The sequence below is a fragment of the Odocoileus virginianus genome, chromosome 4 (assembly GCF_023699985.2).
Source record: "Odocoileus virginianus isolate 20LAN1187 ecotype Illinois chromosome 4, Ovbor_1.2, whole genome shotgun sequence".
Classification (NCBI taxonomy): domain Eukaryota; kingdom Metazoa; phylum Chordata; class Mammalia; order Artiodactyla; family Cervidae; genus Odocoileus; species Odocoileus virginianus.
This window is the reverse complement of record NC_069677.1, coordinates 80,622,288-80,649,969: the sequence shown is the minus strand read 5'-3', so window position 1 is coordinate 80,649,969 and position 27,682 is coordinate 80,622,288. Positions and strand designations below refer to the sequence as shown.

The 27,682-nt window shown below is 53.6% G+C and overlaps 1 protein-coding gene across 5 annotated transcripts in view; it reads right to left on the bottom strand.

Moving 5' to 3' along the window:
• Window positions 1–9,659: 9,659 nt before the first annotated feature.
• Window positions 9,660–27,682, bottom strand: part of SLC37A1 (solute carrier family 37 member 1) — a 97,032-nt gene continuing 79,009 nt past the window's right edge. For all 5 annotated transcript variants that reach the window (XM_070466817.1, XM_020875074.2, XM_020875073.2 and 2 more), the window contains 9 exons: window positions 27,494–27,584; window positions 24,289–24,351; window positions 23,836–23,921; window positions 22,730–22,778; window positions 21,486–21,559; window positions 19,379–19,457; window positions 14,918–15,015; window positions 10,189–10,253; window positions 9,660–9,765 (listed from right to left, as the gene is read on the bottom strand). In XM_070466817.1, the coding sequence (XP_070322918.1) occupies window positions 9,750–9,765; window positions 10,189–10,253; window positions 14,918–15,015; window positions 19,379–19,457; window positions 21,486–21,559; window positions 22,730–22,778; window positions 23,836–23,921; window positions 24,289–24,351; window positions 27,494–27,584 (621 nt within the window). In that variant the 3' untranslated portion in view covers window positions 9,660–9,749. The remainder of the gene's footprint in view (window positions 9,766–10,188; window positions 10,254–14,917; window positions 15,016–19,378; window positions 19,458–21,485; window positions 21,560–22,729; window positions 22,779–23,835; window positions 23,922–24,288; window positions 24,352–27,493; window positions 27,585–27,682) is intronic.

The following is a 27,682-nucleotide window of genomic DNA, read 5'->3' as shown; positions in this document are numbered from 1 at the left end:
GGGATGGGTGTGTGGAACTTACTATGTCAATTTCATGCAAGCATGAAAATTCCTTAATAAGAAGTATTAAAAAAAATTAGGTCTTTGTTGGTTATCCATTTTAAATACAGCAGTGTGTGCATGACCTTCCCCAAATCCCCAGCACATGGTACTCTGCTGAATGCTATGTGCCGCCTGGTTGGGAAGGGAGTGTGGGGGGAGAATGGATACATGTGTGCATGCGTATGACTGATTCTCTTTGTTGTTCACCTGAAACCCTACCACAATACTGTTAATTGGCTATACCCCAGTACAAAATGTTTTTGGTGTTAAAAAAGTAAAAGAAAAAAAAAACCCATAAAACAAAATCACAAGGAAGCCTGGGTTGCTCTGGCCTCCCTGGAGAAGGATAGATGAGCTTCGGTCAGACATGTGGATGCTAACCGTGGCTCAGGGGCTCAGGGAGCTTGCGCAGGTGACTGTCTGGACCTCAGCCCCTTCGCTACTTCTTTAAGAGGAGGGGGAGACAAGGGCTCACAAGTGTTGGGAGGAGGGGTGGTGACCGAATGTGATGGCGTGTCATCCCACTGCAAGGTGGAGCTGAGCTTCACAAAGGTCGGGGTCTCCTAGGCCCCCTGTCAGCCCGCTGGCTGCCCAGGATCCACCCTCCTCCCCTCTGCCCCCAGGCCCACCCATCCCCTGGCCAGTCTGGCCACATGATACATGGCGCTGGCTCTTCGGTTCCTTGTACCATATTAAATGTGACATGGAAGCAAAGGGACCTTCTGAAAACCCAGCCAGTGAGGGCAGCTCGGGGGTTGGCTGGGGACCCAGGGAGCCCCTGCAGATGAGCCCCACCCCAGGGACATGGCCATCCTTCCCCAGATCCTTCTGTGACTCAGCGTGGGGAGGCCCTCTAGTGGCAGCAAAGGTTTCTGGCTTTATTAACAGAGAACTGAAGGAAACAAAACAGAGGTCTTGCGTTTCAGACCTGCAGGCTTTCAGGTCCCATTAGCCCCCCAACCTCTTAGTTGTGGGGGAGCCCCTGGTTGTCCATCAGTGGCAAGAGCCCCTGGAACACGGCTGGTCCCCTGGGTGTGGAGGGATGAGGCACGGTGGCAGGAAGGATTGCCATAAAGCCCAGGGCATGTCCAGGGCGCTCAGTGACTGGAGGTCGCCTGGATTGGGCATTTCCAGGGGACGGTGGGCAGGGACAGTGGCCAGCGCACCTGCACTGGTCTCCTCTGAGCCTCTCCTTGGCTCTCTGTGTCCTCTCCTGTCAAGTGACCTCTGGCAGTTCTGAGCTTGTGATTTTGTGGCCAAAATCGAGCCTTCACCCGGGTCAGCTTTCCTCTGACCCTTCCATCTCTAATTCTTCCTCGATGGCTAACCAATAACTTCCCAATTTCACCCTCCCCCACCACATCTGTCCCTGTTTCCATGGTCAGCCTCAGCCTCGTATCAGCACCATCTCCTGAGTCTTTGCACCAAGGTCCACTGACCCCCAGACCACCTACCACCATCCCTCCAGCAGGTCCTCAGTCCCTAGGACCGCCCATGTCATCCCTGCCACCCAACCCTTCACCCACCGAGGGTCCTGTCCCCTCTCCCTGCCTCCCCCTGCACCTCCATCCTGCCTCCCTGGCCCGGCCCATCCTGGTTAAAGTGGCAGCCCTCTGTGGCTGGTGCCCGCTGACCGTTCCGCCCTCTCCCCAGGTCCTTGGATGGTTCGCTCCGTCCTGTCACTGAGTCCTCTGTTCAATGATCCCTTCCCCAGAGACGGTCATCTGATGCAAAGAAACCCCTGCCTATCCTGTCCCCTCCCGCAGGTTTAGTTTCTTCCTAGAACTGCCCCACCCCCAACAGGACACTGCTGGTCTGTCTGCTGTCACGGTTTGTGGCCCCACAGAATTGGCCCCACAAAGCAGAGGGTGCACTCACCCCGAGTGTTACTGCCTTTCTCCACACTCGGCTGTGTGTGTGTGTTGGATGAAAGAAGGACACCAGTCTACGGATAGGTTTGAAGTCACGACTCCAGGCAGCCGAGATGTGTCTTCACGGGTGTGCCTCCCGGGCTGGGGGCTCTGAAGGCCGAGCTTGTGCAGCTGGGGATGCTGAGGTCCCTGAGGGTGTGGCAGGGCCCCGGGCTCCACAGCCCTGCTTTCAAAGTTATCACTTGTGCTGACCATAAAAACAAGAAACATCCCCTTCAAACAAACATGTAGACAATAGAGGAAGTTGTTGTGCAGGTGAGGGTTCTCACAGAAACAGAACCAGTAGGGGGATTACACGTGCATTCCCCACCTCCCCCCGCCAGATACACATATATACCATACACACACGTAACATAGACACACACCATACACACATACACAGACATGGACATATAAACCACACACAGATACACACAGGCACACAGATACATACTTGCAGACAGACACACAAAGACAGCTAGTGGGAAACGGCTGTAGATCCCCGGGAGCTCAGCTCAGGGCTCTGTGATGGCCGAGAGGGGTGGGATGGTGATGGCTGGGAGGGTGGGGACTCACAAGCTGATTCACTTTGTTGTACAGCAGAAACTAATACAACGTTGTAAAGCAGTTATGCCTCAATTAAGAAAAAACATATATACACATGTATGCATGTGTATATATATATATGGCTTCCCAGGTGGCATTAGCACTAAAGAACCTGCTTGCCAATGCAAGAGACTTAGGAGATGTGGGTTTGATCCCTGGATCAAGAAGATCCCTTAGAGGAGAACACGGCACCCCACTCCAGTATTCTTGCCTGGAGAATCCCATGGACAGGGGAGCCTGGCAGGCTACAGTCCATAGCGTTGCAGAGAGTTGGACACAACTGGAGTGACTTAGCATGCACACATGTATATATATAAGGATGGCTTCACGGACTCAATGGACATGTGTTGGAGCAAACTCTGGGAGATGGTGTAGGACAGGGAAGCCTGGCATGCTGCAGCTCACAAGGTTGCAAAGAGTGGGACATGACTTAACTACTGAACAACAATAACAACTGCAAACCAGGTCCATCAAGGCCCCTGGCGGCACCTGAATCAGTGACTGATAAATAACTGGGCGCTGGCAACCAGCCAAGTGGAAAACCAACCATCAGAGACATGGACCAACTGCAGAATTCCGCTGCAAATCAGAAAGAAAAGGCCAGCAGCCCGACAGGACAACAGACAACAGTTCTTAAGACGCTTGCACAAGAGCCCAGAGGCACTGACGCAGGATGGGACACACACCCTCGCCCACTGCGTACGGGGGAACCAGTGAGGTCAGAACCGTGCTGACATTTAAGGGCAGGGAGGCCCCAGGCTCTTTCTGGGGTGGGGGTGACATTCTCCCTTCTGCCCTGGATACCGGCTACATGACTGTGAAGTGACGATCATTGACTGGTTGTACTTGAAGGGATGAGGGGCTCCTCCCGGGCTGGGCTGCTTCTGGGCACCAGGGTGGAGGCAAGGCATTGCTGGTCTTGCCTTTGGGTTCTGGTGCATGTATGGAGTGACTGCTGCAGTGCCTGCCCTCTGGAGCAAGCTGCCTGCTTCTCCTACAGACCACAAAGCACCCGGGTTTCCTGGCTAAGCGCAACCCGCACGGGGACCCCAGTTACATCAACTTTGAGGCAAGAAACATCTTTTGGCCAGAGTTATCTGCTTTAGGTCTAGATTGACTCAAAGCAGTAAAAATAATCTAAATTGATCTATTTTAATGCTGCTGATCTGTGAACACGTTCACACGTGTGCAATGTGTCCTGGCCAGACGTGAGCCATTTGGTGCTATCGGGAAATAAACAGCAGTAACTAAAGCTGATGGGAAGAGGCAAGGAAACAATGTTTAGGACACAGGTTCTGAGACCTCCAGAAAGGAGAGGGGTCTGAACCTGTAAACACTGGCAAGTCCCTCGCAGCTTGCCCATCTTCCACCTTCTAAGCTGCAGGACCTGCCCTCCTCTCCCTGCGGGGTCCCACCTGCGATGGCTTAGCAGGGACCCAACACTCTGTCAACACATCACCAGGTCCTCAGCTGAGGTCCTCCCAGTGAGCTTGGAGGTGATGCTCCTGTCCTGTCACAGAAGCATCTTAGTTGGGCCAGCGACTCACCAGTTTCAGGGTCGGGCTTTGTGTGGGTGCAGGGCGCCACCTCCTGTTCTGTATTTGGGGCGGGGAGTCCGGCTCCTGGTGCAGAACTCGCTCCCGGTGAAGGCATCACTGCCTTTGGAGCCCCGCTGCCGGGGCCTCGGTAAAGCACCCCAGTCAGTCAGCACCCTCGGCCGTGGCGGGGTGGAAGCAGGCTGGGGATACAACACTCAACCACGCTTCCTTAGAAGTACATCAGAAGGTCTGGGCCTTCGGGGAACAGTGACACCAGGCTGACCTGTGAAAGCGTAGCTTAAAAGGGACTGACTGATGGAGCTGATGAGCCAGATCTTCCCAGCTCGTGGAGGATGAGCCCAAACCTGCATCCTGGCGGTAGGGACATTTCGGACACCCTGGAGGAGGACGCCTGAAGGGGCTGCATGACCGACATGCACGGCAGCTTGGGGTTGGGTGGACATGCCAGCCCCCTCGGCCGACTCTGATCCCGGGTCCTAGGAACAGCCAGCTCTCCCTCAGGCTTGCAGGCCCTGTCTTAGCCCAGGGTAAGCAGCGGCACGGCTGTGCTGGCTGCCCGGGCTGTGATCACTGTAGTCACAGGGCCCTGCCCTTGGGCTGACTGATCCGCACGTGCTGTGTGGAGTCCTGGAGGGTGTTCTCTTGGGGTCCGTGGTTTATAGCAAAGCTGGTTGTGACAGTGGTGTGGGGCTGGGGGCCGGACCCTCGGCTGCCCCATGACCCTGCCTCCCACTGCCCCTTCCCCAGGAAGAGGGAAAACGTCTTATAGTCTAGTGCCTTGAACAGCACTTGTTTCTGACTTTGAACAAAGGCTCTGGTTTGGAGAAACGGAAGCCTGCCGCCGGGCCAGCCCACTGAGGAACTGTCGGCACTTCCCAGTGGGGTGAACTCGGGGAGCCCTGGAAGCCAGGCTGCTGAGGCTCCGTGGGGACACTTCACGTGACGTACTCTGTGAGCCACTCACAGCAGCCCCGCACGCCCATGCCAGCCTGCAAGCCCTCCACCCTGCCACCCTGTCCCCAGGGCGAAGCCACACCAGCCGCAGAACCTCACCAGCAAGTTTATCTCCTATCCGAGGTGTGGCTGGGGGGGCCACTGGTTACAGTTCATGATAAGAGAAGCAGACTTCAAAAAAAACTTATGGTTACCAAAGGGGAAACTTGTGATAGGAGAGGGATAAATCAGGGGTTTAGGATTAACATGCACACACTGAGTTATTGCATGCGCGCTCAGTCATGTCCAACTCTTTTCAACCCCATGGACTGTAGCCTGCCAGGCGGCTCTGTCCATGGGATTCTCCAGGCAAGAATACTAGACTGGGTTGCCATGCCCTCCTCCAGGAGATCTTTCTGACCCAGGGATCAAACTTGAATCTTCTGCATTGGCAGGTGGATTCTTTACTGCTGAGTCATCGGGGAAGCCTATACACACTGCTGCTGCTGCTGCTAAGTCGCTTCAGTGTCCGACTCTACCAAATTTAAAATAATTGGAAGCTCCCCTGGTGGTCCGGTGGTTATGCAGGGGGTGTGGGTTCAGTCCCTGCAGCTAAGATCTCATATGCCTCACAACCAAAACACCAAAACATAAAACAGAAACAATATTGTAAAAAATTCAGTAAAGACTTTAAAAATGACCTACATTGAAAAAAATCTTTTAAAAAAATAATCAACAAGAACCTATTGTAGCACAGGGAGCTCTGCTCAGTATTCTGTGATAACCTACATGGGAAAAGAATCTGAAAAAGAAAGAATATATGTATAACTGGATCACTTTACCGGACACCTGAAACTAACACATTACAAATCAACTATACACCAATGAAATTAAAAAAAAAAAAAAGCTAAACAGAGACAGAAGTAAAGCATTCACAAACTTCCACAGCAATTTGGCAGAGTGGTTTTATGTGTACTGAATCTAGATGTCAGGCGAGGGTATGCTCCTCGGTTCTTTGTCTCATCACAACAAAAATTTGGAGTGACGGACACTGAAGTCCCCTCGGCGGGTCACAGCTCTCGGAGGACAGACCATGTTATAGCTCTTAAATAAATCAGTGTTACAGCTCTATTTATTTAGATAATAGCAGGAAAATCCATCTTTGAGGCATGAGGGCAGGTCGATCCAAAGATGCGAAAAGATCGCCCCATCGCGCGGGAGGGAGAGAGGGAGAGAGAGAGAGAGAGAGAGAGAGACTTTTGGCTCTTCTTTTTATATGTTTCTCTGTCCCTAGGCCTGTTCTATGCAAACTGGGCTTAGGCAGGAGCGTTGTTTGTTTTATCTGAGGTTCTCATTCTGGTCCTAGGAACTTCCTTTGTTCTATTTTCGAGGGCTTTTCCCTTCCAGGTCTTTTAGCCACTGCCATTCTGGACTCCTTTTCCCTATTCTAACTACCTAACATAACGATAAAAAGTTATGACTTGTAATTTTTTTCTAGCTCATTTTTTCCTGGTAATTTATTTTTACTAGATACTATAAGCTGGCAATTGGAGGGGGTTCTGGTTTTATGACGTGGGGGGCTCTTTATTATGGCAAATTTCTGGGAGCAGTTTTTCTCTCCTTTGTGATTGAAGGACTGTAGCCTTGCCTTCTCTGGCTCCTTCCCTGCCCCTCTCACAAACTTGCATTTCAATATGGGGCATTTTTTTGTGGATTTGAATAGGAAAATCTCACTGACATAGATATTCATGAAAGGCAGAATTCTTATTTCCATATGAATGCAAGCAGGCGGGCACCTCAGGCAGGCTGTTTGCAGAAGGATATTATCTCAGCTACTGCTCCGAGTGAAATGATGATGTATTTTTATACTGAAATCATATACTTTTTCCCTTAAAAGTCAGGACGAACTCTTCCATTCGCGGGTAGAGGATGTTTCAGCTAAACTGCTTTAAGCAATAGTGTGTGTGCGAGTCCTTCTCTAAAGGGGCCGTCAAGGGAGCTGTCTCCTGTCCCTCGGCAGGCTCAGGAGGCCGCCCTCCTTCCTTCGTGGGTGGTGGAAGATTTTCTTCTAACACCTCAGTCTCCCGAGTTGGGAAAAACAGTGACCACGTCCTAAAAACTTCCTGTTGCTGAACCATAGCAGAGGATGCCTCTTCTACATGGAAGGCGCAGAAATGAATTGGGTCAACTCGAGACCTCATCTGGCTATCTGACCAGCTCAGGCCCCAGAGAGAACTGTGCTCTGAGGCGAGGGCAGTGGGTTCCAGATTTTATTAGAAAAGAATTCCCTGGGCATCACTTAGCAGCATGATTATATCAGTCTCATCCCGCCCTTGTTTATGCAATTTAGTGTCTAAAGAAGGACAGGGGCTGTGTGGCAGCAAGGAGGCCTGCAGTCCGCAGGGCACAGACAAACTCAGGCAGCTGCGATTCCTGGAGACCAGGCAGGAGGGCAGGGTGATTATAGCCCAGGACAGGGAGGGAGGACAAGAAGGATATGTCCTGGGCTTTCGGGCCAGAGGCAGAGGAGGAGACAGGATGGGAAGAGCGGGAGGAGAGAAGGATGTGCTGAGTGAACTGCGAAGAACTGTATGGAATCCACTTTTTGTTGTTGTTCAGTTGCTCAGTTGTTTCCGACTCTTTACCACGCCACGGACTGCAGTACACCAGGCTACCTGTCCTTCATTATCTCCTGGAGTTGCCTCAAATTCACGTCCACTGGGTCTGTGAGGCTATCCAACCGTCTCATCCTCCGTCATCCCCTTCTCCTCCTGCCTTCAATCTTTCCCAGCATCAGAGTCTTTCCAATGAATCAGCTCTTCGCATCAGGTGGCCAAAGTATTGGAACTTCAGCTTCAGCATCAGTCCTTCCAAAGAATATTCAGGATTGATTTCCTTTAGGATGGACTGGTTTGATCTCCTTGCAGCCCAAGGGACTCTCAAGAGTCTTCTCCAACATTTTAACAAATGGGAATGTTACCTTTCCTAGAAGGAAATAGTAGAAGGAAACCGACCAAGTGTGTAAGTTTCGTTAACAAAATAACAAACCTCCTTCTGAGGACTTCTGCATTCAGAAGAGCCCTCACCTTGCCTCCCTTCCCTGGAGAGTGGGGACCATGTGCAGACTGGGGGCTGTCCCTGAGCAGGGTTGATACTGACCAGGGTTCTTGGCCTCCCATGATCAATACAAATGGACTAGAGGCCAGACAAGAAACCCAGGCAAGGCTTTATTGGAGCCCCTGCTACAGCAGTGGGAAGTGAGAGCAGTTAACAGGTTTCCTGACTGCTTGCTGCTTTCTTATTTGGGGTGAGGGAAGGGGGGGGTGTCCAGGGCTTAGGCTAGAGGGGTGGCTCAGGTGGCTGCTCACCCCTTCGGTGGTGTTGAGTGCAGGGGCATGCTCAATCCTCCTTTCGCTCCCTGCTCTTCAGAAGTGGCGATTGGGTTTTTTGGCCTTTTTTTTATCTTTTGTCCAGAATTTGCCCCAGCTGCACACGCACACAGTTACTTTTAGCCCCTTATAGCCTCTCTGTGCTGTTTCTGGAGGAGAGGTTCGCCCAGGTGCAAGCTCTGCAGGAAAGGGCCCCGGGTCCCAGCCCGTCTCCGGGTGACCCCCTCTCTGCTGGACGTGGCCTCCGCTTCCAGCTGCAAAACCACAGACTGAATCCAACCCTGAGAAAACCAAGGGCACGCGCTCTCCCTGGAAGCTTTCTTTTTTGAATATAACAGCAATGTGAGCCGAAATAACCAACATTTTGCCCGAGTTTTTTTTTTTTAAACATTTTATTTCAAAGGGCAACAACTGAGGAAACAAGCGGCCAGAGAACAACCGGAGTTTGTCTTAATAAATAACAAGGCGCCACTTGCATCTCCTAAGCTCCTATAATACCTCACACATTTCAATAAATAAGTCCGCTCCGGTGCTGAGTCTCTGAGGGCAGGCCCAGGTCTGCAGTGTGGGGGGGACAGAGGGCTGGGCGGAGGACTGGCCAGTTTCAGCCCCAGGCCTGACCTCATGTGTCCTCCTGGCAATCCGTCATGGGGCCAGTGGTGTCATGGCCCTTGGGGCTCCAGCGACAGGAATCTCCGGGGTTCCGCGGTGGCCCTTCTGCTCTCCATCCTGTCCGAAGTCTTTGATGATTTCACCGCAGTCCACCCTGGACCGTTTCCGGGTGGGCGAAGAGCAGGAGGAAGTGCTGGGGACATCCTTGGTCTGAGCTCCGCGTTGGTGCGAACGCAGGTCTCAGCTCTGTCCTTGCAGAGGCGTCTCTGCTGCCTGCTCTCCTACCACCTGCAGCATCCCTCCTGTCCCCCGGCGCGCTCCTGTCGTCAGAGCTCCACCTGCTCCGACATCAGTGCTGTAATACCTGAGAGAGACCAAGGCCGGCCTGGGTGCCACACCAGTCCTGGCTGCCGTCACTCTGGACGTGGAGCGGCCGCCCAGCGCCGGGAGGTGTCTGCTTGAGAGACTCAGTGGGTGGCAGCCAGCTCTGCCCACGGGCCCCCCTCCCGTGGCCCGAGCCCCACGGCCCAGCTGGCACGGTACCAGGAATTCTCAAGGTAGCTTGTGTGTCTTTTCCAGGTGAATGTGCAAAAGGCAACGGTAAATCATTCTTTTCAACACAGGATCCTTTATTTAACTTTTTCTTGAAAAACAGCTTGTGAAGGACAGGCCCAGCCCTCCTTCATGGGACTCGAGGCTCAGTGCTCCTTAAACCTGGAAGAGGAGGGAGAAAAAGCAGCTGATTACCCGGCCCGGGGCACTCAACTCACCGCCAAAGCGCAGAGCCCAGGTGCCCGCTTGTCCCCCTCTGCCGGGGACTCCTGAGGCCTCCCGTTCCCCCGGCTTGGGGAGAGGGGAGGGGACAGGACACAGGAAGGCGGGCAGAGCCAGGCAGAGCCCGGGAGCTGCCGTTTGTCCCCAAGCTGCAGCCCAAAGACAAGAACAACTGAATCAACTCCCCATACTTCTCACTCTATTTTGAGAGAAGATTTACCTGGATCGCATCCCCACCAGGTGTTTATTAGGAAAGGAGAAATGAGAGTGAGTGAGGTGTAGAGTGCCAGGGACCATGGGTGAGGTGTGGCGGTGGGCAGTAAGCGATGGGCACGGGTGGGGTGCGAGCGGGGGGACACTTACGGAACCTGGTCTCCTGTCGCCGACCCTGGGCAGCTCAGCTCCTTGTGTATGAGGCGAATCAGAAACTGCACGTGCCCAAAGCAAAGAGAAGACCACATTATTGCTGGGAGACCCTGGGCGGGCGCCCTGCTGTCACTGGGGAGGGGCTGGCACAGTACCCTCTGCCCAACAAGCTCGGCATTCAAGCTCCAGTGCGTCACATCTGCGGTTCCCTGTGTCGCATGATGGGGAAGGGGGGCTGCCCCATGCCTCTGAATGTAAAATTCTAAAGCAGAGCAGCGGGCGCCCCCGACCCCCACCTTAGGCACAGCTGCCTGCAGGCCTGGTCTCAGGGCAGGGCAGACGGTCACACAGTCCTGTGGTCACGGTGGAGGCCGTGCTCCTGGGAATAAGGCCCTTAGGCCAGATTTCAGCCAGAAGGATGCCTGTTTAAATGAAACTAGACCAGTCATAAAATATCCAAGGGAAAAAAAGGACAAGGCGACTCATCGTCACAGTGACACTGGGAGGACCGGGGGGAGTCTGAGGCCAGGCGAGTGCTCACTGGCCACTGTCCCCAGAGGCCCCTGCCGCCCCTGGGGAAGCTCCCGGGACAGCTGGGCCCCAGCCCCAGGCCTGTGCTTACCCCGCGGTCTCAGGGTAGACCCAGAACAGCTCTGCCTTCGTCTCCCTCACGGCTCTCGCCTGCCAAGACGGCGGAGTCCGTGTACACATCCCAGGGCGGTGAGGTCTTGCCCTCAGTGGGACCGTCTGCCGCTGCAGACCTAGTCTTTCTCTAAGTGCTGTGCCCCCACCCCACCCCCCAGGAGGAGCCCCCACGATGTGAGTTGCTCAGGGCTGCGAGAGGAAGTCCTGGCTCTCCTGGCCCCTCCTCTAGGGAAGCTGCAGGCGCCCCGAGCTCAGGAGGCCCCGGCAGTGGGGAGGCTGGAGGAGCGTTCGAGGGGCTCCTTCAATAAAACATGAGCTGCTAACTGCCAGGTCTACCGGCAGACTCTGGGAGCAGAAATATTTGTTTTCTTAGACTCAGAAGATTCAAGAAGGAGCTTAGTCGTGCCTTGTATGGTGGCCGTGCAGGTTGAAGACAACGGGTGTTTCTCCTTGAGGGCTGACCTACACGCGGGGCTCCTGGGATCTTGCTGGCCGAGCCAGAGGGTGGGGACTTGACAGGTGCTCTGAGCAGTCTGGGTGGCTATGTCACACCCTGGCTAAAGACACCGATCCTGTGAACTTGAACCTCTAGACCCCATGGTCTAGCACTGCCTTGCTGAGTTTGAGCTGGAGTCTCCTCAATATGAATTCCAATATGTGCAATATGTCCAAAATGTGCAAAACTGTAGAAGGGAGGGCCTGTGACCACAGAAAGCAGATCCTTAAGAGGATGGAGATGAGGAAGGACAAGTGAGCATTTGCTCTGGGCCGGGGTGCCCTGTGAGCCACAGCGACAATTCTGAAGGGCAAACACCAGCTTCTCAGACAGGATGAAAGTGGCCTTTGTGTGCAATGCCTGCAGTGAGTGGACCTGCCAGGCCCAGAGCCCACCTGGGTGGCTACAGCCCCATGGGACCAAAGTTGGAGACTGAGGAGCAGGCCCGAGGCTTGGGGAGCACGGCCCCCAGGTGTGAGTGAGGCCGGATAGCCCTCAGGTCCCCAGGGTGACCTGCCGGATCCACTGAGGTCCAGCCTCAGACCTGCAAGGAGGGGAAACTGGCCTGTGGCCCTGCAAAGGAAGGAGGCACGTCTGGTCTTTCAGGCTGAAGACGTCCTCGGTGAGCCGCTGAGCCGCCTGCTGAAGCCCTCTCTCGCTCCTGCAGTGATGGCGGCTTTAGTTTCTCATCTAACCTGGCTGGTCCCGCAGTCTCAAAGTTATTATTTGCCTGTTGTGTGTGTGTGAGTCTTCCCTTTCTTCCTCTCTGTTTTGACATTTCAGGTGTGTCTCTTGTAGTCGGGGTGCGGGTTTCCAAGCCCGTCTTCTGTCAGCTGGTAGGGGCGCATCAGCCAGCCTGCACGTCTGCTTGGATCCTCCCCCGGCATCCCTGGCATCCGGCCCATGTCTGCACATTGTCACAGGAGCTGCTTTAGTTCTCAGATCTTTTCAGAGAGTCCTGGTCTCTGCAGTCTCCTCCTTGAGAGTTCCTCCCGGACGGCACAGGGCCTCCAGGCTCTGTCTGCTCTCCAGTGTTTTCCATCTCTTCCTGGGCTGCATTCTGGATGATCTCCTTACACCTGCATCTCACCAGCTCTGTCTTTTTTTAGCTCTTGTTCTTTTGAATGAATTTGGTTTCTTCTTTGCCATCTTTAGTAATGTTTTCTTGTTTTTCTCATCTTTTAAAAACTGAAGTATGATCCCTGGGTCGGGAAGATCCCCTGGAGGAGGGCATGGCAACTCACTCCAGTATTCTTGCCTGGACAATCCCATGGACAGAGGAGCCTGGAGGGCTACAGTCGGACACTACTGAAGCGAATGAGCATGTGCTCATGTAACTGGTTTACAATGTTGTGCCGGTCTCTGGTGTGCAGTAAAGTGACTCAGTTTATACACATATATTCTTTTTTCATATTCTTCTCCATTATGGTTTATCCCAGAAGACCGAATACAGTTCCCTGTGCTATACGGTAGGACCTTGTTGTTTGTCTGTCTTCTGCATGAGAGTTTGCCTCTGCTAATCCCGGACTCCCAGTCCTTGCCTCCCACCACTGCTCCTTGGCAGCCACATGTCTGCTCTCTGTGTCTGTGGGTCCGTTTCTGTTTCATAGATAGGTCATTTGTGTTGTATTTTAGATTCCACATATAAATGATATCATATGGTATCTATCCTTCTCTTTCTGACTTATTTCAAACTCGGTATGATAATCTTAGTGGTTTAGTTGCTAAGTCGTATCCAACTCTTTGCAACCCCATCGACTGTAACCCACTAGGTTCCTCTGTCCATGGGATTTCCCAGGCAAGAATACCGGAGTGGGCTGCCATTCCCTTTTTCAGGGGATCTTTCTGACCCAGGGATTGAACCTAGGTCTCCTGCATTGCAGGCAGATTCTTTACCAAGTGAGCCACCAGGGAAATGCTAAGTATGTTTATTTTTAGATTATCTGGTGACCCTTTTACCCATATTTTTTTTGGGGGGGGTCTGTCTGTTGTGCCTGTTACCCCACCACAGCAGACCGTTTCCTACTGTTTCCTGATTTGGGGTGTGAGCCTGTCTGCAGCGGGGTGACAGCTGTGGGACCCCGGGCCACTGGAGCGAGGTTTATCTTTCTCAGTTGATTTGGGATTTGCTTCTGCCAAAGAACTGGGTATATCAGCATTCCAGGACCAATTTTACTCATTCTTTGTAATACTCATTTTAACACTCATTTTTTACTCATTTTTTGATAATATTACATACTCATTGTGTAATATTTACACAATATAAGTTAAAAAGTTGAAGGTTACTGTAGGCAGGCCTGTGGCTAAAAGTTCTCCGGGATTTCCCCCCAGTCTGGGGAGCAGGCTAAGGAGTCGCAGATCCCGGTTCTCTTCTGGGCCAGTGTGCGCGTGTGTTTATGCTTTCATTGCACTCAGAGCTCCCTGAGGGTTCGCGCTTGAGGAGGGGGTCTCCACTTCCAGCTCCCCATCCTGGGCCAGCCCAGCACCTGGGGGTAGGGACCGTGGTGGGGGAGGTATAACCACCCAGCATCAGTTTGGGTACATATTTCACGTAGTCTCTACACTTCTGGGTCCTCGGGATGTCCCTTCCTTTCTAACGAGTTTAGTTGTGCAGTAAAAGAAAGTTTGATGTATATATACATATATATATACACACATTATTTCTGAAATAGAAGAATACTCTTTCTTTAAATAGCTATAATTATGGAAGTTTCACTGCTACCTGGCAGAAATGATCTAGGGGCTTAACTGAGGAACTGCTTTGCACACCTCACAGGTTCATAAGCTGAGAGCTGGTATCTGATTGTGTATAAAGTTGTGGAGCTGTGACTTAGGGCTTCTGGGAATGAAAATATAAACTTCCAAGGTATTCAACTCATTTGTGCTGGGGTAAACGTTCACTTTTCCAGGTGACTTGAGAGGATATGGTGGCTTCAGGTCTGGGCCTGGTGTGGGATGAGCGGTAAGGGTGAGCGTGGTGGCCGCTCTAATAGGTGGCCGCCACAGGACTGTGCTGTGGGGACAGGTCTTCACCATCCCCAGGAAACCCTCCAATCTTCTCACGCAGGAGGGACAGGTCACGGGGCCCAGAGAGAGGAATGCTCAGTGCTGCCTGAGTAGCCCCAGCTCCTCTTCTGACCTCCGGTGCGGGAATCAGGTGCTTCCCCAGCGCAGCTGATCGCGGGCAGGAGGGATGCGGGAGAGGCCAGGGCACCGGGTGGGACTTTAATCCCCACAGCAACACAGTGATCCTGTTCCTGGTGTCCCCCTGCCGCCCACTTCACAGGCGGACACCAAGTCATACACGAACCCAACCACTCACAGCTGATGGGCTCAGGATCCGAGGCCAGGGAGCCCCGGCTCTTGACCTCTCGCCCATCCTGCTGGAAACTACCTGCTGCTACTCTGGATGCATCAAAATCGGAGGGAGAAAAAGCCCTGGGCCAGGAACACTGAGGGACACATCACCGGCCCAAAGTCCCCCGGGAGTGGCAGGAATCCGCAGGAAAGAGTGTCCCCAGCGTTTGACTGTGACAACCACAGAGACACTTGTGAAAGCCTTGGAGGAAAAGCTAGGCGACTCACCAGTAAGGCACAGGCGTCTGCGAACATAAGCATGTAGAACACGTTGTTCCATCCTGATGGGGAGATGAGTCCTGCCAGGAGCGGGCCCAGCGCTGCTCCTGGAACGAGGAAACAGACACATGTGGTGCTGTGTGCAGAGGACCCTGGACCGCGACCACCCAAACACCAGGGCCCATAAACATGAGAGAGTCCCCAGCACCTTACTCATAATTAACACACACACACACATACACACACACACACATATTAAGGGGACTTCCCTTTGGTCCAGGGGTTAAGATTCTGTGCTTCCATTGCAGGGGCATAGGTTCGATCCCTGGTTGGAGAACTAAGATAATTCACACCGCCCCCTCCATCACAACAGCAGGAATGCTGGGGCACACCCCCATGGGTACTGGGGGTCTCCTCCTCCAGACCCCACTCAGACCCAAAGACCAACAGTTTACACACTCCCCCATGCCTGCTGTGCAGAAAAGCCTTTTAATGAGTGATTAAGCTCCGTCTTAAACATGAATATACGAGGGGACAGCCAAGGTTCATGCGTATCAGAGGAAAGCCTCGACAAGAAAGAAAACAATCTGGTTTGAGGGGAACCTGGAGGAAATAAACAAACCGGGGAGAAAAACATTCTTAGGAAAGCGTGTCACACTCATGAGAACCAGAGAATGAAGTTGAAACGTGTGAAACCCCCTATGTCTGAAAACCATCTAACACCAGCAACTGCCCAGGATTCAACCTCACAGCACCGCACCCAAGAAGAAAGAACAGGAGCGATTAAAAGGGCAGAGCGACACCAACGAAGAGAACACTGTGACAGTGAAGATAAAAAGTCAAGTGGGGAAGCGGGAAAGGAAAGCCAAGAGGCTCTCTGAGAAGACGGAGGAAAAGAACAAAGACACAGGCAGACAAAGGAAAGAGAGAACTGAAGGATGACTCCAGAAAGCTAAACACTGTCCGCTAAGTTTTCCAGGAAGACAGTGGAGGAAACTTGTCAAAAACAGAGCACAGTTTCCCAGGGATCAAGGGCATCTGTTTCCAAGCTGGGTGGGTCCTGGGTGCCCAGGGCACAGGGGTGGGAGCAGGGATGCAGAGAGGCTGCAGAGATACAGGGAGCTGGGGACCTCTGAGGGGGAAGACCAGAGGTCAGAGATGGAGTTCTTGCTAAGGGTGACAAGAGGCTTTCCTGTGGTGATGACTGAGCCAGAAGACCCTGACTCTGGAGACAATTCTGGAGGGGGTTGTGGGCAGGCGACTATCATTTTGCATTTAGTACAGTTTCTAAGTTCAGATATTTCCTTAGAGAGTTTCTAAGTTTAGACTGAGGATAGTTTCTAAGGCTATCTGGTTTCTCAAGTGATATCATGTGTTACTTTGAGAAAATAAAAATGAACTTGAAGAAAGTCAGGGCTCTAATGAATTGCATAAACATATAGAAAGAACCAGCTTGCAGCCCCTGGGGTGCAGTGCTCAGCACTGTGAACACATCATACACATCAGCTGGAGTCCCTGGAACCGTCAGCTCCGGTGAATTGCAAGAAGGTGTTCCGCTCATGAGGCTTCCCCAACGGCTCAGCAGGTAAAGAAACCACCAGTGATGGAGGCGACACAGTGGACCTGGGTTCGATCCCTGGGTCGGGAATATCTCCTAGAGGAGGAACTGGAAACCTACTCCAGTATTCTTGCCTGGAAAATTCCATGGACAGAGGAACCTGATGGCTATAGTCCATGCAGCCGCAAAGAGTTGGACAAGACTGGGCAGGCTAGCACTTTCAGCTCATTTATAATCAATCAAACTCTGCCTCCAAAGGAACCAACATTTATGACAGTTAACAAACATCGGGGCATATGCCCTTGAGAATCGGAATTTTGCTGAAACTGTGTGTTCCCACTTGAGCCTTGCTCAGCTTGGGTGTCCTTGGGCAGCACTTAAGCAGAGGAACAACGAGGCAGACGCAGTGGTGGACGAGCCTGCATGCTGTTTCCATGGCGACCACCTCCAGGGTCCTTGTGCACTGGGGCTGGCACAGCCTGGGGGAGTTCGAGTCCAGCCAGACCCTGACGCACGGGTGGGAGTGATGGCTCTGGATGGTCAGCACTGAACACAGAGGAGCGTAGAGGTTGAGGTGGTCTGAGTCGCCCCCTGCCGTCCTTCCGTGGGGGTGGGAGGAGTTCACAGCTGGGCTTTGGTTTCTCCTGCGGCTCAGAGCTGCCCCGGTGCACAGATGCTGAGCCTCCACCCTGGGCCAAGGACTTCTGCTTCCCTCTTGTTTTGGGAAGGAAATCAAGAAATACGTGGCCTGCCAGCTGCTTCATCATTTCCTCTTTTTCAGCCCTTCATCTTCTGCTTTAAAATCAGTCAGCACCGCCAGCTGAGCGCTGTCTGCTTTCAGAAAAGGGCGTCACAGTGGCAGCCGGGGCTGGCCTCAGACAGAGGGCTCTGCAGACGAAGCGGGGAGGACGCTGCGGGTTGCTCAGCCCCCGAGAACCGCGCTCGGCCCACGAGTCTCCTGATGACCTCACGTCTTCCAGCATGCAGAAGCTTTTCGTGTGCTGCGTGAGCCGGGATAGCAGGCTGGTGGGCCATGGACATCTGTCACATGACACGGCCCCGCCCCCACAGCGCTTTCCCCAGACTCCCCCCAAAGGCTGCAAGAGGAGCCCCTAAAGGGAATGGTCTCCCGGCAAACACCGGAGTGGTGACCGTTGTCACAGTGCGGCAGGAGTAGGAGCTGGGGGGCCCTGTCCCCATGAGCGGTGAGGGCTGAGGGGGGCCCAGGCCTCTGTCCCCTGAGCCCTCACTTGCAAACCCAGCAGCCTGGACGGGAGACCTTCTCCTCATCCCCAGACCTGTCTGTGATCTCCTGCCTTAGAGCCACCCAGCAATGCCCTCCTTGACCACTCTGAGCGCCCGCTCCGTCCTGGGAACCGCCTGGGGGTTGAGAACACAGCAGAAAATGAAACCAACCCCTATTCTGGGGCTTCCCACCAGGAACAGGGAGAGGACAGTCCAGAGCAGACAGTGGATGGGCCCCAGAGGAGGGTAGGCCAGGAGAGAGGCCCTGAGTCTGGGCGGGAAGGGGTCTGCAGGCCCCAGAAAAGGTGGGCCGAGGAGAGGCCAGTGTTTGGCAGAGCTATGCTCACAGAGCCACCTTTATCCAGCAAAGGCTTGTTTTACTTCTAGAGGGTGTTCCAGGCCCCCAGGGCCTGCCCCACCTGGCCTGTCCTCTCTCTCACTGCCCCCCTGGCATCAGGCACTAGTGGTGGGAAGGGACACACCAGGATGCAACCTGAGACCTCCCAGAGAAGCCGTGAGGGCCACACCAGCCCACCTCCCACCTCCAGTTCCAGGCTCCGCAGAGCACAGGCGGCCTCGGGGTCTTGGCAGGAGTGGTCCCAGAGTGCGTGCTCCCCAACTGAGCCTCGGGAAAGTTCAAGGACATCGCTGTCAGCTTCCTGACTCTCAGATCAGGACAGGCTTGCTGTCACCAGGTCCCGTGGGCCCAGCTCACAGGGGCCAGGGGCTTGTTTCGCCCCCTTTCTTTCCTCAGAACACGCTGCTGTGTTCTCTCCAAGACCCCTGATGGGGCTGGTGACACTCGTCTCATGAGCTTTGGGACCCACAGCTCACCTGTCGTTTACCTTTCAGTGAGATTCTATCTGAGCTTTCCAGGTGGCGCTAGTGGTAAAGAACCTGCTTGTCAATGCAGGACATGTAAGAGAGAGATGCAGGTTCGATTCCTGGGTTGGGAAGATTCCCTGGTTGAGAGCATGGCAACCCACTCCAGTATTCTTGCCTGGAGAATCCCCATGGACAGAGGAGCCCGGCGGGCTATAGTCCATAGGGTCGCAAAGAGTTGGACACAACTGAAGCGACTTAGCCCATATGCACTCACACAAGAATTCTGTCCCCCTTGAAATGGCAGCGATAAACAGTCAGCAGACCAGTGGCCTGTGGGCCAGTTTTCCCACTGCTGACTGAAGGAAAACCTGGGGCCATGTCCTCTCATGCTGAAGAAAGCTTGACCTGCCAGCCACACACCACGTCTCCTCTGGCAGCCTCCCACCAAAGACGATTGGCAGGGCCAGCGGCTCACTTTCCAGGGCTGGCATGTGCTTTGCATCTGCTCACGTTTTAAGAAGGACTGGGACTTTCCTGGTGGTCCAGTGGTTAAAACTCCACACTCCCAATGCAGAAGGCCCAAATTCAATTCCTGGTCAGGGAACCAGATCCCACAACTAAATTCCACAACTAGATGCTGTGACTAAAGACCCTGCATGCCATAACTAACACCTGGCACAGCCAAACAAATAAATATTAAAAAATAAAATAAAATAAAAGAAGGCCAGCTGATCCTGGTAACACAAAAGCAATTGGAATCCTGGGTGTCTCCTAGCTAGATGTGATGACATGATTTCCCCTTGGACCATGATAAATCTCCTTGGGCTAAAACATCCACGTACCTACAGACCCGGTTCCATCGATGATGGCAGTCACGGTGGCCAGGGCATGGGAGTTTCCCTTCAGGCTTTTATGCGTCCCCTGGAGAAGAAGGAACATCAGTGTGAAACACGCCCCAGCAATGGCAGAGTGCGAAATAAACTTATGCCTCCTGCATGACAATCCACCCAAATCACTGTGCAAAGCGAAACGTAGGTTCTTCCCATTAGGAGATTGAAGCTCTACTCCATCCCATACTCATCTTGGAAAAGCATGCAAAGCTTCAAATGTTTTTAATAGTAAAAAACCTTCAGAGATATTAATACTTGTCCAAGTGCATTCTGGTTTCCCTGGTAGCTCAGACAGTAAAGAATCTGTCTGTAATATAGGAGACCCAGGTTTGACCCCTGGTTCGTGAAGATCCCCGGTCCCCACTCCAGTATTCTTGCCTGGACAATCCCATGGACAGAGGAGCCTGGTGGGCTACAGTCAATGGGGGTCACAAAGAGTTGGACATGACTGACAGACTAACACTTTCAAGTGTATTTTAGTTAAAAGAACTCTTAGAATTCTCTTCAATAAACAAGTCTTTCCTTGGCACCATCACTGAGGCACCATATCATTCAACATGGAAAATGAAAAGATGATTGGTGCTCGTCCTATCCCCAAGCTAACCACTGGAGCTGGCAGAAAAGATCGAGGTTGCTCGGGAGCTGGTGTGGGGGAGGGATGCTGGACAGACGGCTGAGAAGCCTGGCCTCCCTCCCACAAGTCTGTACACGTGCAGGGAACTGCTTGTGGTTTTAAATAAGCTTTTAATTTAGAACAATCTTAGATTCACAGAAAACGTGCACAGAGATGACAGAGCTGTCACAAGCTCTGCACCCACTTTGCCCTGTGCTAACACCTTGCACTGCTGGGCTACATTTATCATGATGAATGACCCGATACTGATGCCTCACTCATGAAAATCCATGCTTTTTTCAGACCCCTGGCTTTTTATCTAGTGTCTAACTGAATCTGAGTCCCAGACGCCCACCCAGGACATTTAGTTCATGTGTCTCCCAGGGCTCCTCTTGGCTGTGACAGCTTCGCAGACGTTGTTTCTGGGACTTTCCTTGTTTCCCATGATCGGATGGGTGTGGGTTCTGGGAGGGAGACCACGGAGGTGAAGGACTGTGGGCATCACCTCTCACCCTGCAGCCATGCATCAGCTTGATGCCTCCCTGCTGGTGCTGACTGTGACCTTGGCGGAAGGCGGGGCTGCTGGCTTTCTCCCCTGAGAAGTTACTTGATCCCCTCTCCCCACACTGTCCTCTGCAGGAGGACATCTCTGTGCTCAGTCCGCCCCTGAGGACAGGGGAGGTGGGCTCCCTGCCCCCGGGCAGAGGACCTGCCTACGCCCTTCTGTACAGGACACTGCCTCTCCTCTCCCAGTTATTTATGGACACTACTTCCTATCAGGGGACTTTGTACTTCAGTGCAGTGCGTGTATCCTGCGATGTCCACACGTGGCTCCCATGTGACATGTCTTGTCTTTCCTGTCAGGTAGATGAGACGGCCCTGCCGCCTCCAGGTCCCTCTGGCCTGGAGTCAAAGGCCACCTGTCAGCAGTGCTTCCTCCTGGAGCCCCCGAGGATCCCCAGGCCCGGGGCAGCCCCGCATGGAATTCACCACCTTGTGCAGTAAACATTTCTTTCCTACACTGGCCTCCTCTCTGGAGCACGTCCTCCCAGAGCCAGGACCCCGCATGGCTGGTCCCTGCAGTCCCCAGGACCAGCCAAGGGCTGGGCACAGTGGGACTCCCACGGCAGGCTGGACTCTGCTGAGGCCCTAAGGGTGGGCTCCAGGAGTCACGGCCACTGGCTTCCAGGGCTGCCAGAGTGGCTCAGAGGAGCAAGTCAGACGCTGGCATCAGGCCTTGGGCCACTGGTTTATAGGACGGGGCAGCCATGTCCCCTTATCTGCTTCAGAAGACTCTTTGCATCCTTACTGGCCGTCTGGACAAGAGTGCTCATAGAAACAGACCGTCTCACTATCAGAGACCACCCATCACAACAGTTGTGATGGAAGAGGTGGCCGCCCCGCCAGCATCTGGCCCCGGCTCTGTGATGAGCTTCGCATACTCACCAGGTCGGCGGACACGGCAGTTGTGATTAGCGCGTACGGCCCGCTGACCAGGGCCCCGCTGAGGAGCAGCATGGCTGCAGGAAACAGAGACCAAGAGGGGGAATCAGCCAGCAGAACAGACCCCTGGGGGAGCAGCCACCGTCTAAGCTTCTCCCTTTTGGGCATCTTGGCATTGCATGCTGGCCCTGCCCTGAGCTGGACAGGGGCCGGTCCTGGGAAGATGCCCACACCACCAGGGAGTGGCCATGGCTGGAGCAAGCGTCATAAACATCTTCCGTTAAACTTGCCCCGAGGTGGTTGTAGGTTCAATCACACTTTTCCAAAGACTCAAACCATGTTCAGAGAACCTGGCCCCTGTTTCCTTGAACCTGGAGAGCAGAAGCCGTGCTGAGAGGAAGTGAGAACCCCGACGTACGAGCACAGACGTGACCACAGGCGTGATGTGTGTGACCACCCGATGCTGCCACCACCACAGCCTTGCCTGCAGCAGACAGGACTTCCTCTCTTTGCCCACAGCCTCTGACGGCCACTCCCAGGAAACCTGGGGCCCCAGCACAGCTCAGTCCCCAACGGGTGGGACCACCGTGCCCATTCCCAAAATGGTCTCCTAACCTGACCCCAGGTTCACTTTCCCGAACCACCCTCTGGGTCACATTGCTCTTTGTGGAAGCTCCTGGACTAATGGGTCATTTCATGGGCCCCTTGCGTCTAGAATTTGCCCTCTGGGTAACTTTTAATGGCATCCCTATCAATCCCCTTTGCTGGGTTGTGAGACCAAAAGAAGCATTTTCTCAGTGTCAGAGCCTTAATGTGATAGAGCTGCTTGTGAAAAGTTAAAAACAGAGACTGTGCCGAGTGGCAGCTGGCAGCAGCTCAGAGGGGAGGCCGCCCCTGGGCTTGTGATGCTGGGGGTGCAGGAAGTGGGGACCACAGCTCCGCCTGCTGCCTTCCAGGGGATGTGGGCTTCTCTGAGTGGCTCCTGCACTGGGCACCCAGGACTTCTCACGGGCTAGCCCCGGGACCTGCACTCTCCCACACTGGCCCTTAAACCTGTGGCCTCAATTCTGCAGGCAGGATCCCCATGGGCTCCTCTGAAAGTACCCCCTCTAAGGAGGAACACAGGGGTGATTTTAGCCACAGTGCACAAGCTGCATCTTTGCTTCTTTGCTGATTTTTCAGTTCATCTTACAAAGCTGTGTGGACCAAAAAAATGTCTGAAGGAAAGAAAGACCTCATAGACTCACCTATGGTGGCTTCCAGCCCCATTTTGCTGATGGAGGAGAACGCGTAGAGCTGTGAACGGTGTCAAAACAGGAGACGAACAAAGGTTTACTATGAGTAGCTGAGAGATTTCCCAGGAATGTGTATTTCTGAAAAGTGATTCTTGGGCAGCAACCAGACAGTGGAAGGAAAGCCATGCTGCCCTGGCAGGCTGTCCAAAGACAGGTGTCCAGATGTTTGCAAACTGTCCCCAGGCTGGACACAGACATGTAGGGTCTGATCACCCAGTGAGCTGGAAACTGGGGAGCGCCCTGCCATGAGCTCCTGGGGGAGGACCCTGGGTTTGGGGCAACTCTCCCCGAGCCCCATGTCCCCTCCTGGGCCATAGTCCCTGAACGTCAGGGCCCGGTGAGGGGAACTGGTGAGGGGACCCCAGTCAGTGCTTCTGTGTCAAGGTTCTTGGAGTGTCTGTGCTGGGCAGTGTCCAGGGCCCCAGGGCGACTGAAGACTGGGTTCTGTTCAGCCCAGTGGGGCGGCAGATGGGCAAAGGAGTCAGTGCAAGTTGATGAGCAATAATACTACATATGATGTTGTTGTGGAAACAGTGATGGTATAACCATGTTCCCCTTGACCCTCGCCTTCACCCTGTGAGGTGCTGCTGCCGGCATCCTCATTTTTCACTTGAGGAAACTGGGGCTCAGAGGGAGAGTCATCTGCCCAAGGTCACACACAACTAAACACTTGAAAAGCAACGGAACGTGGGTTATGAGGGGAGGGGTGGCGCTCCCTGGAAGCGGGTAGGACAGCCACAGTGGGGGTGCTACAAATGAGCAGGAGCCTGCTGGGGGAAGGGGAGCTGGGGGGAAGGGCACCCCAAAGAGAACAGCCCACACATGCACATGTGAAGGCAGGGAGGAGGGAGAAGCCGCGCTGGTGTGCAGCGTGCAGGGGGCTGGGTGGGGGGAGGCTGAGTGGGGGGCACTGAGTGGGCTGGAGGTGACACCAGGCCCCAGAAACCAGAGCCCTGGGAGGAGCTGCGCCGGCAGCTGCAGGTGTGCGGGTGGGAGGACAGGGGGGCTGTTCCGGAGGTGCGGGGGCCGTGATGAGGCAGAGGGGCTGCCGGGCTTACCGTCGGGGCCGCGAGCAGTAGCATCAGGCCGCAGGTGGAGGCCCTTTTCTCCAGGCGATCGGAGATCACACCTGCCAGGATCCCACCTGCAAGGCAGAGGGAGGGTCCTGAGGGGTGTACGTGCCCGGCGGGGCCCCGTGGAGAGGAAGCAGGGCCCGCCCTGCCGCAGCAGCAAGGAGTGGAGGACCTCTTCCCTGGGCCCTTTCCACCCCTTGAGCAGGCTGGCCCCAAAGTCCCTTTGCCTGGGAGCATCCTAGCACCACCAGTCTGTCGCCCACCAGGTATCCTGGTCCCCAGGGAGCCCAGGATGGGGAGGGACCTGCTATCAGAGGCCAGGCACCGGGGGCCTCCCAGGAGGAAGTCAAGTCAAACAGCGTCCAGGCTGAGGGTGTCCATGCATCACCTCGGTGGTGAAGGCTTTTGTCAAAGTAGGACAAGAGGAAACGAACTCACCGAAGATCCCACCCACGTCGAACAAGGTGGAGAGCTCCCCGGCCTTCTTGACATCAAGGTGATCTATTAGAATGACAGAAGAGTGTTTAAAGTGATAACCAAGAAGGACCTATTGTACAGCACAGGGAATGCTGCTCAATGTCCTGTGACAGCCTGCATAGGAGGGGAGTTTGGGGGAGAATGGATACAAGTACATACATGGCTGAGTCCCTTTGCCGTTCACCTGAAACTGTCACGGTATTGTTAATCGGCTATACTCCAACACAAAATTTAAAGTTTAAAAAAAAATGATGGCAGAATGTCACCGTGAGAAGGCCGCAGCAGTGTACAAGCCACACACAACATTCTTTTGTTTCACAAGCATGATTTAAACCAAGCAGCAATTATGAGATCCATGATCAGATTAGCGGAGAAGGCAATGGCAACCCACTCCAGTACTCTTGCCTGGAAAATCCCATGGACAGAGGAGCCTGGTAGGCTGCAGTCCAAGGGGTCGCTAAGAGTCACGACTGAGCGACTTCACTTTCACGCATTGGAGAAGGAAATGGCAACCCACTCCAGTGTTCTTGCCTGGAGAATCCCAGGGACAGCGGAGCCTGGTGGGCTGCCGTCCATGGGGTCACACAGAGTCGGACACAAATGAAGCGACTTAGCAGCAGCAGCAGATCAGATTAGTATTAAAATAGTAATTATCAGAGTAGATGGAAAAAAAGGAATGTGCTTTGTGGGCAGACACACAGGAAGCGTGAGAGATGAACCCTCCTAACCAAAAGGTAAGGGTTCACCTGGCTCTGCCTAGGTGTCACCCTGCCTTTGCTCGGGGTCCCCTCAGGGCAGCTGCGAGGTCAGACTCAGGGATGGGGGCCGGGGCCTGGGGGAAGGGCTGGCCCATGGGAGCCCCTCGACACAGACCGTATGACTCCCCGGCTTTCAGACCCGGGAGGGGCTGGAACCTTCTCCCCCAGAGGAGGAGGCCGAGGTCTCAGGATGCTCAGCGCAGGACTCTGTGTCCCCAAGCCCCACCTAGACTGGGTCTTGGCTGATGCTGGATGGTCCCCTCGCTGCCTCCGACTCCCATCCTGAGAAACTCTGCCCTCCTGCCTCGGGCTCACGTCCCTCTCTGCTGGTCCTTCCAACACTGCTAGCGAAACGGAGCAGGACCTTATGGTCCTTCCCCCACCCCGTGTCATCCACCTGTCTTCTGTCTGTTGAAAAGCTTAAGCCAAAGAGTAAGTTTAATCTTACTTAAAGGACAGTGAGAAAACACAGAAACAAAAGAACACAGTCAAATGAGACCAAACAATAATAATATAGCTATTAAGCAAAGTCAAGGACCTCCTCAAGGGCTATAGATAATATCGGGGCCATCTCCTGTGAGCTGTCTATAGACACTGAAACCCTCACCAGGTGGAAGAAGTTAACTGCATGATGACCAGGCTGTAGTTGTGACACAAGCTGCCACAGTTCCAAGAACCGGCCTCAAGGATATGGGAACAAACCGATCCTGGAACTGAAGATTCAGTTCTGTTCAGTCGCTCAGTTGTGTCCGACTCTTTGCAACCCCATGAACCACAGCACGCCAGGCCTCCCTGTCCACCACCAACTCCCGGAGTCCACCCAAACCCATGTCCATTGAGTCGGTGATGCCATCCAACCGTCTCATCCTCTGTCATCCCCTTCTCCTCCTGCCCTCAATCTTTCCCAGCATCAGGGTCTTTTCCAATGAGTCAGCTCTTTGCATCAGGTGGCCAAAGTATTGGAGTTTCAGCTTCAACATCAGTCCATCCAATGAACACCCAGGACTGATCTCCTTTAGGATAAACTGGTTGGATCACCTTGCAGTCCAAGGGACTCTCAAGAGTCTTCTCCAACACCACAGTTCAAAAGCATCAATTCTTCGGCGCTCAACTTTCTTTTTAGTCCCACTCTCACATCCATACATGACCACTGGAAAAACCATAGCCTTGACTAAACAGACCTTTAACTGAAGATTAACTGCACTGAAAACAATCAAGATGACCCTGGTCAGACCGCCGATGACCAGTATCCAGATGACTGTCAGAGCTGACTGTGCTGTTTCTGCATGTAGCCCCCCCTCCATCTATAAAAGCTCTTGCCCACTGGCTGGCCATCAATGGGGGGAAGTTGGCCTTTGGACAGGCAACCCCCCCCCACCCCTGTTGCCAGCATCCAAAATAGAACAAACTTTCCTTTCCACCAACCTTGCCTCTTTATTAGCTTTTGAGCAGTGAGGATCCCCACCCCGCTTTCAGTTACACTGGGGACACATGGTCTTTGCTCTGGAGCCCCCACGTCCCAAATTTCTCCTCTTTTCACATTCACTAGAGCACGCACCTCCCAGGGACCCTGGCTTCTTTGCTTTGTCCTCAAAATCCCTGACTCTGGGGCCCAGAGGCCCTCCTGACTGTCTGGATCCCTGTTCAGTTGTGGCTGCAGCCCACACACAGGGACCTCTCCTCTGAGAACTGCTGGTCCTTCCAATCTTCCCCTGCGGTCAGCCCAGGACACAGGGTATGTGTTACTACAAATGGGTCTGCTGTGTAGCAACCTACAGCTTTAGGCCCTGCTGGACTTCTGAAATGCAGGACAAGCTGTCTGCTCTCCCGGAGTCAGAGCTCAGCTCCAGGAAGTGATTTCCAGGTCAGTCATGAAAGCTGTATTATCTGAGATCCCCAGGGCCTCTCTCCCTGCTCACCAGCTGCTGTGACCAAGTCAGATGCAGCCTAAATTTAAAAGCAGGCTGCCCCAGATAGGAAGCCCCCTGGGTAACCAGTAACCACAGCTGGGGTACACCATGTCAACCCTTTAAACTCCATCTAGGTTCTCATCATGGCAATAAAACATTCCTATCTGAATTCTCTTTGTCTGTGCTGTTCAGTTGCTAAGTTGGGTCTGACTCTTCGCGGCCCCACGGACTGCAGCATGCCAGGCTCCTCTCTCCTCTCCTTTCTCCCAGAGTTTGCTCAGATTCTTGTCCACTGAGTTGGTGATGCCATCTAGCCATCTCATTGTCTCCACATCTACCTCTCTTTGTCTACACGTTTCTACTAATCATGCTATGTGATTCAAGAGCATCATGCATCTCTCTCCTTCCCAAATTTATAGACACCGGTGGATAAAAGGGAGTCCTGATCACAGCCCTTGCACAGAACTTCCCAGCTGTGCTGCTAGCAATGGTACTCACCTACATTTGTGATGTAGAGTGGAAGCCAGAAAAGGAATGTGTAGCTGACCAGTTTCGCAAACAGCAGACACAGAGAGAATTCTATCACACCCTGAAAGAGAAGGAGGAACAGAAGACGGACCTTGGCCCATGATCCCCTAGAAATGGAGCGATGTTCTGACAAGTGAGGATTTGTAAGCAGCTTTTGGC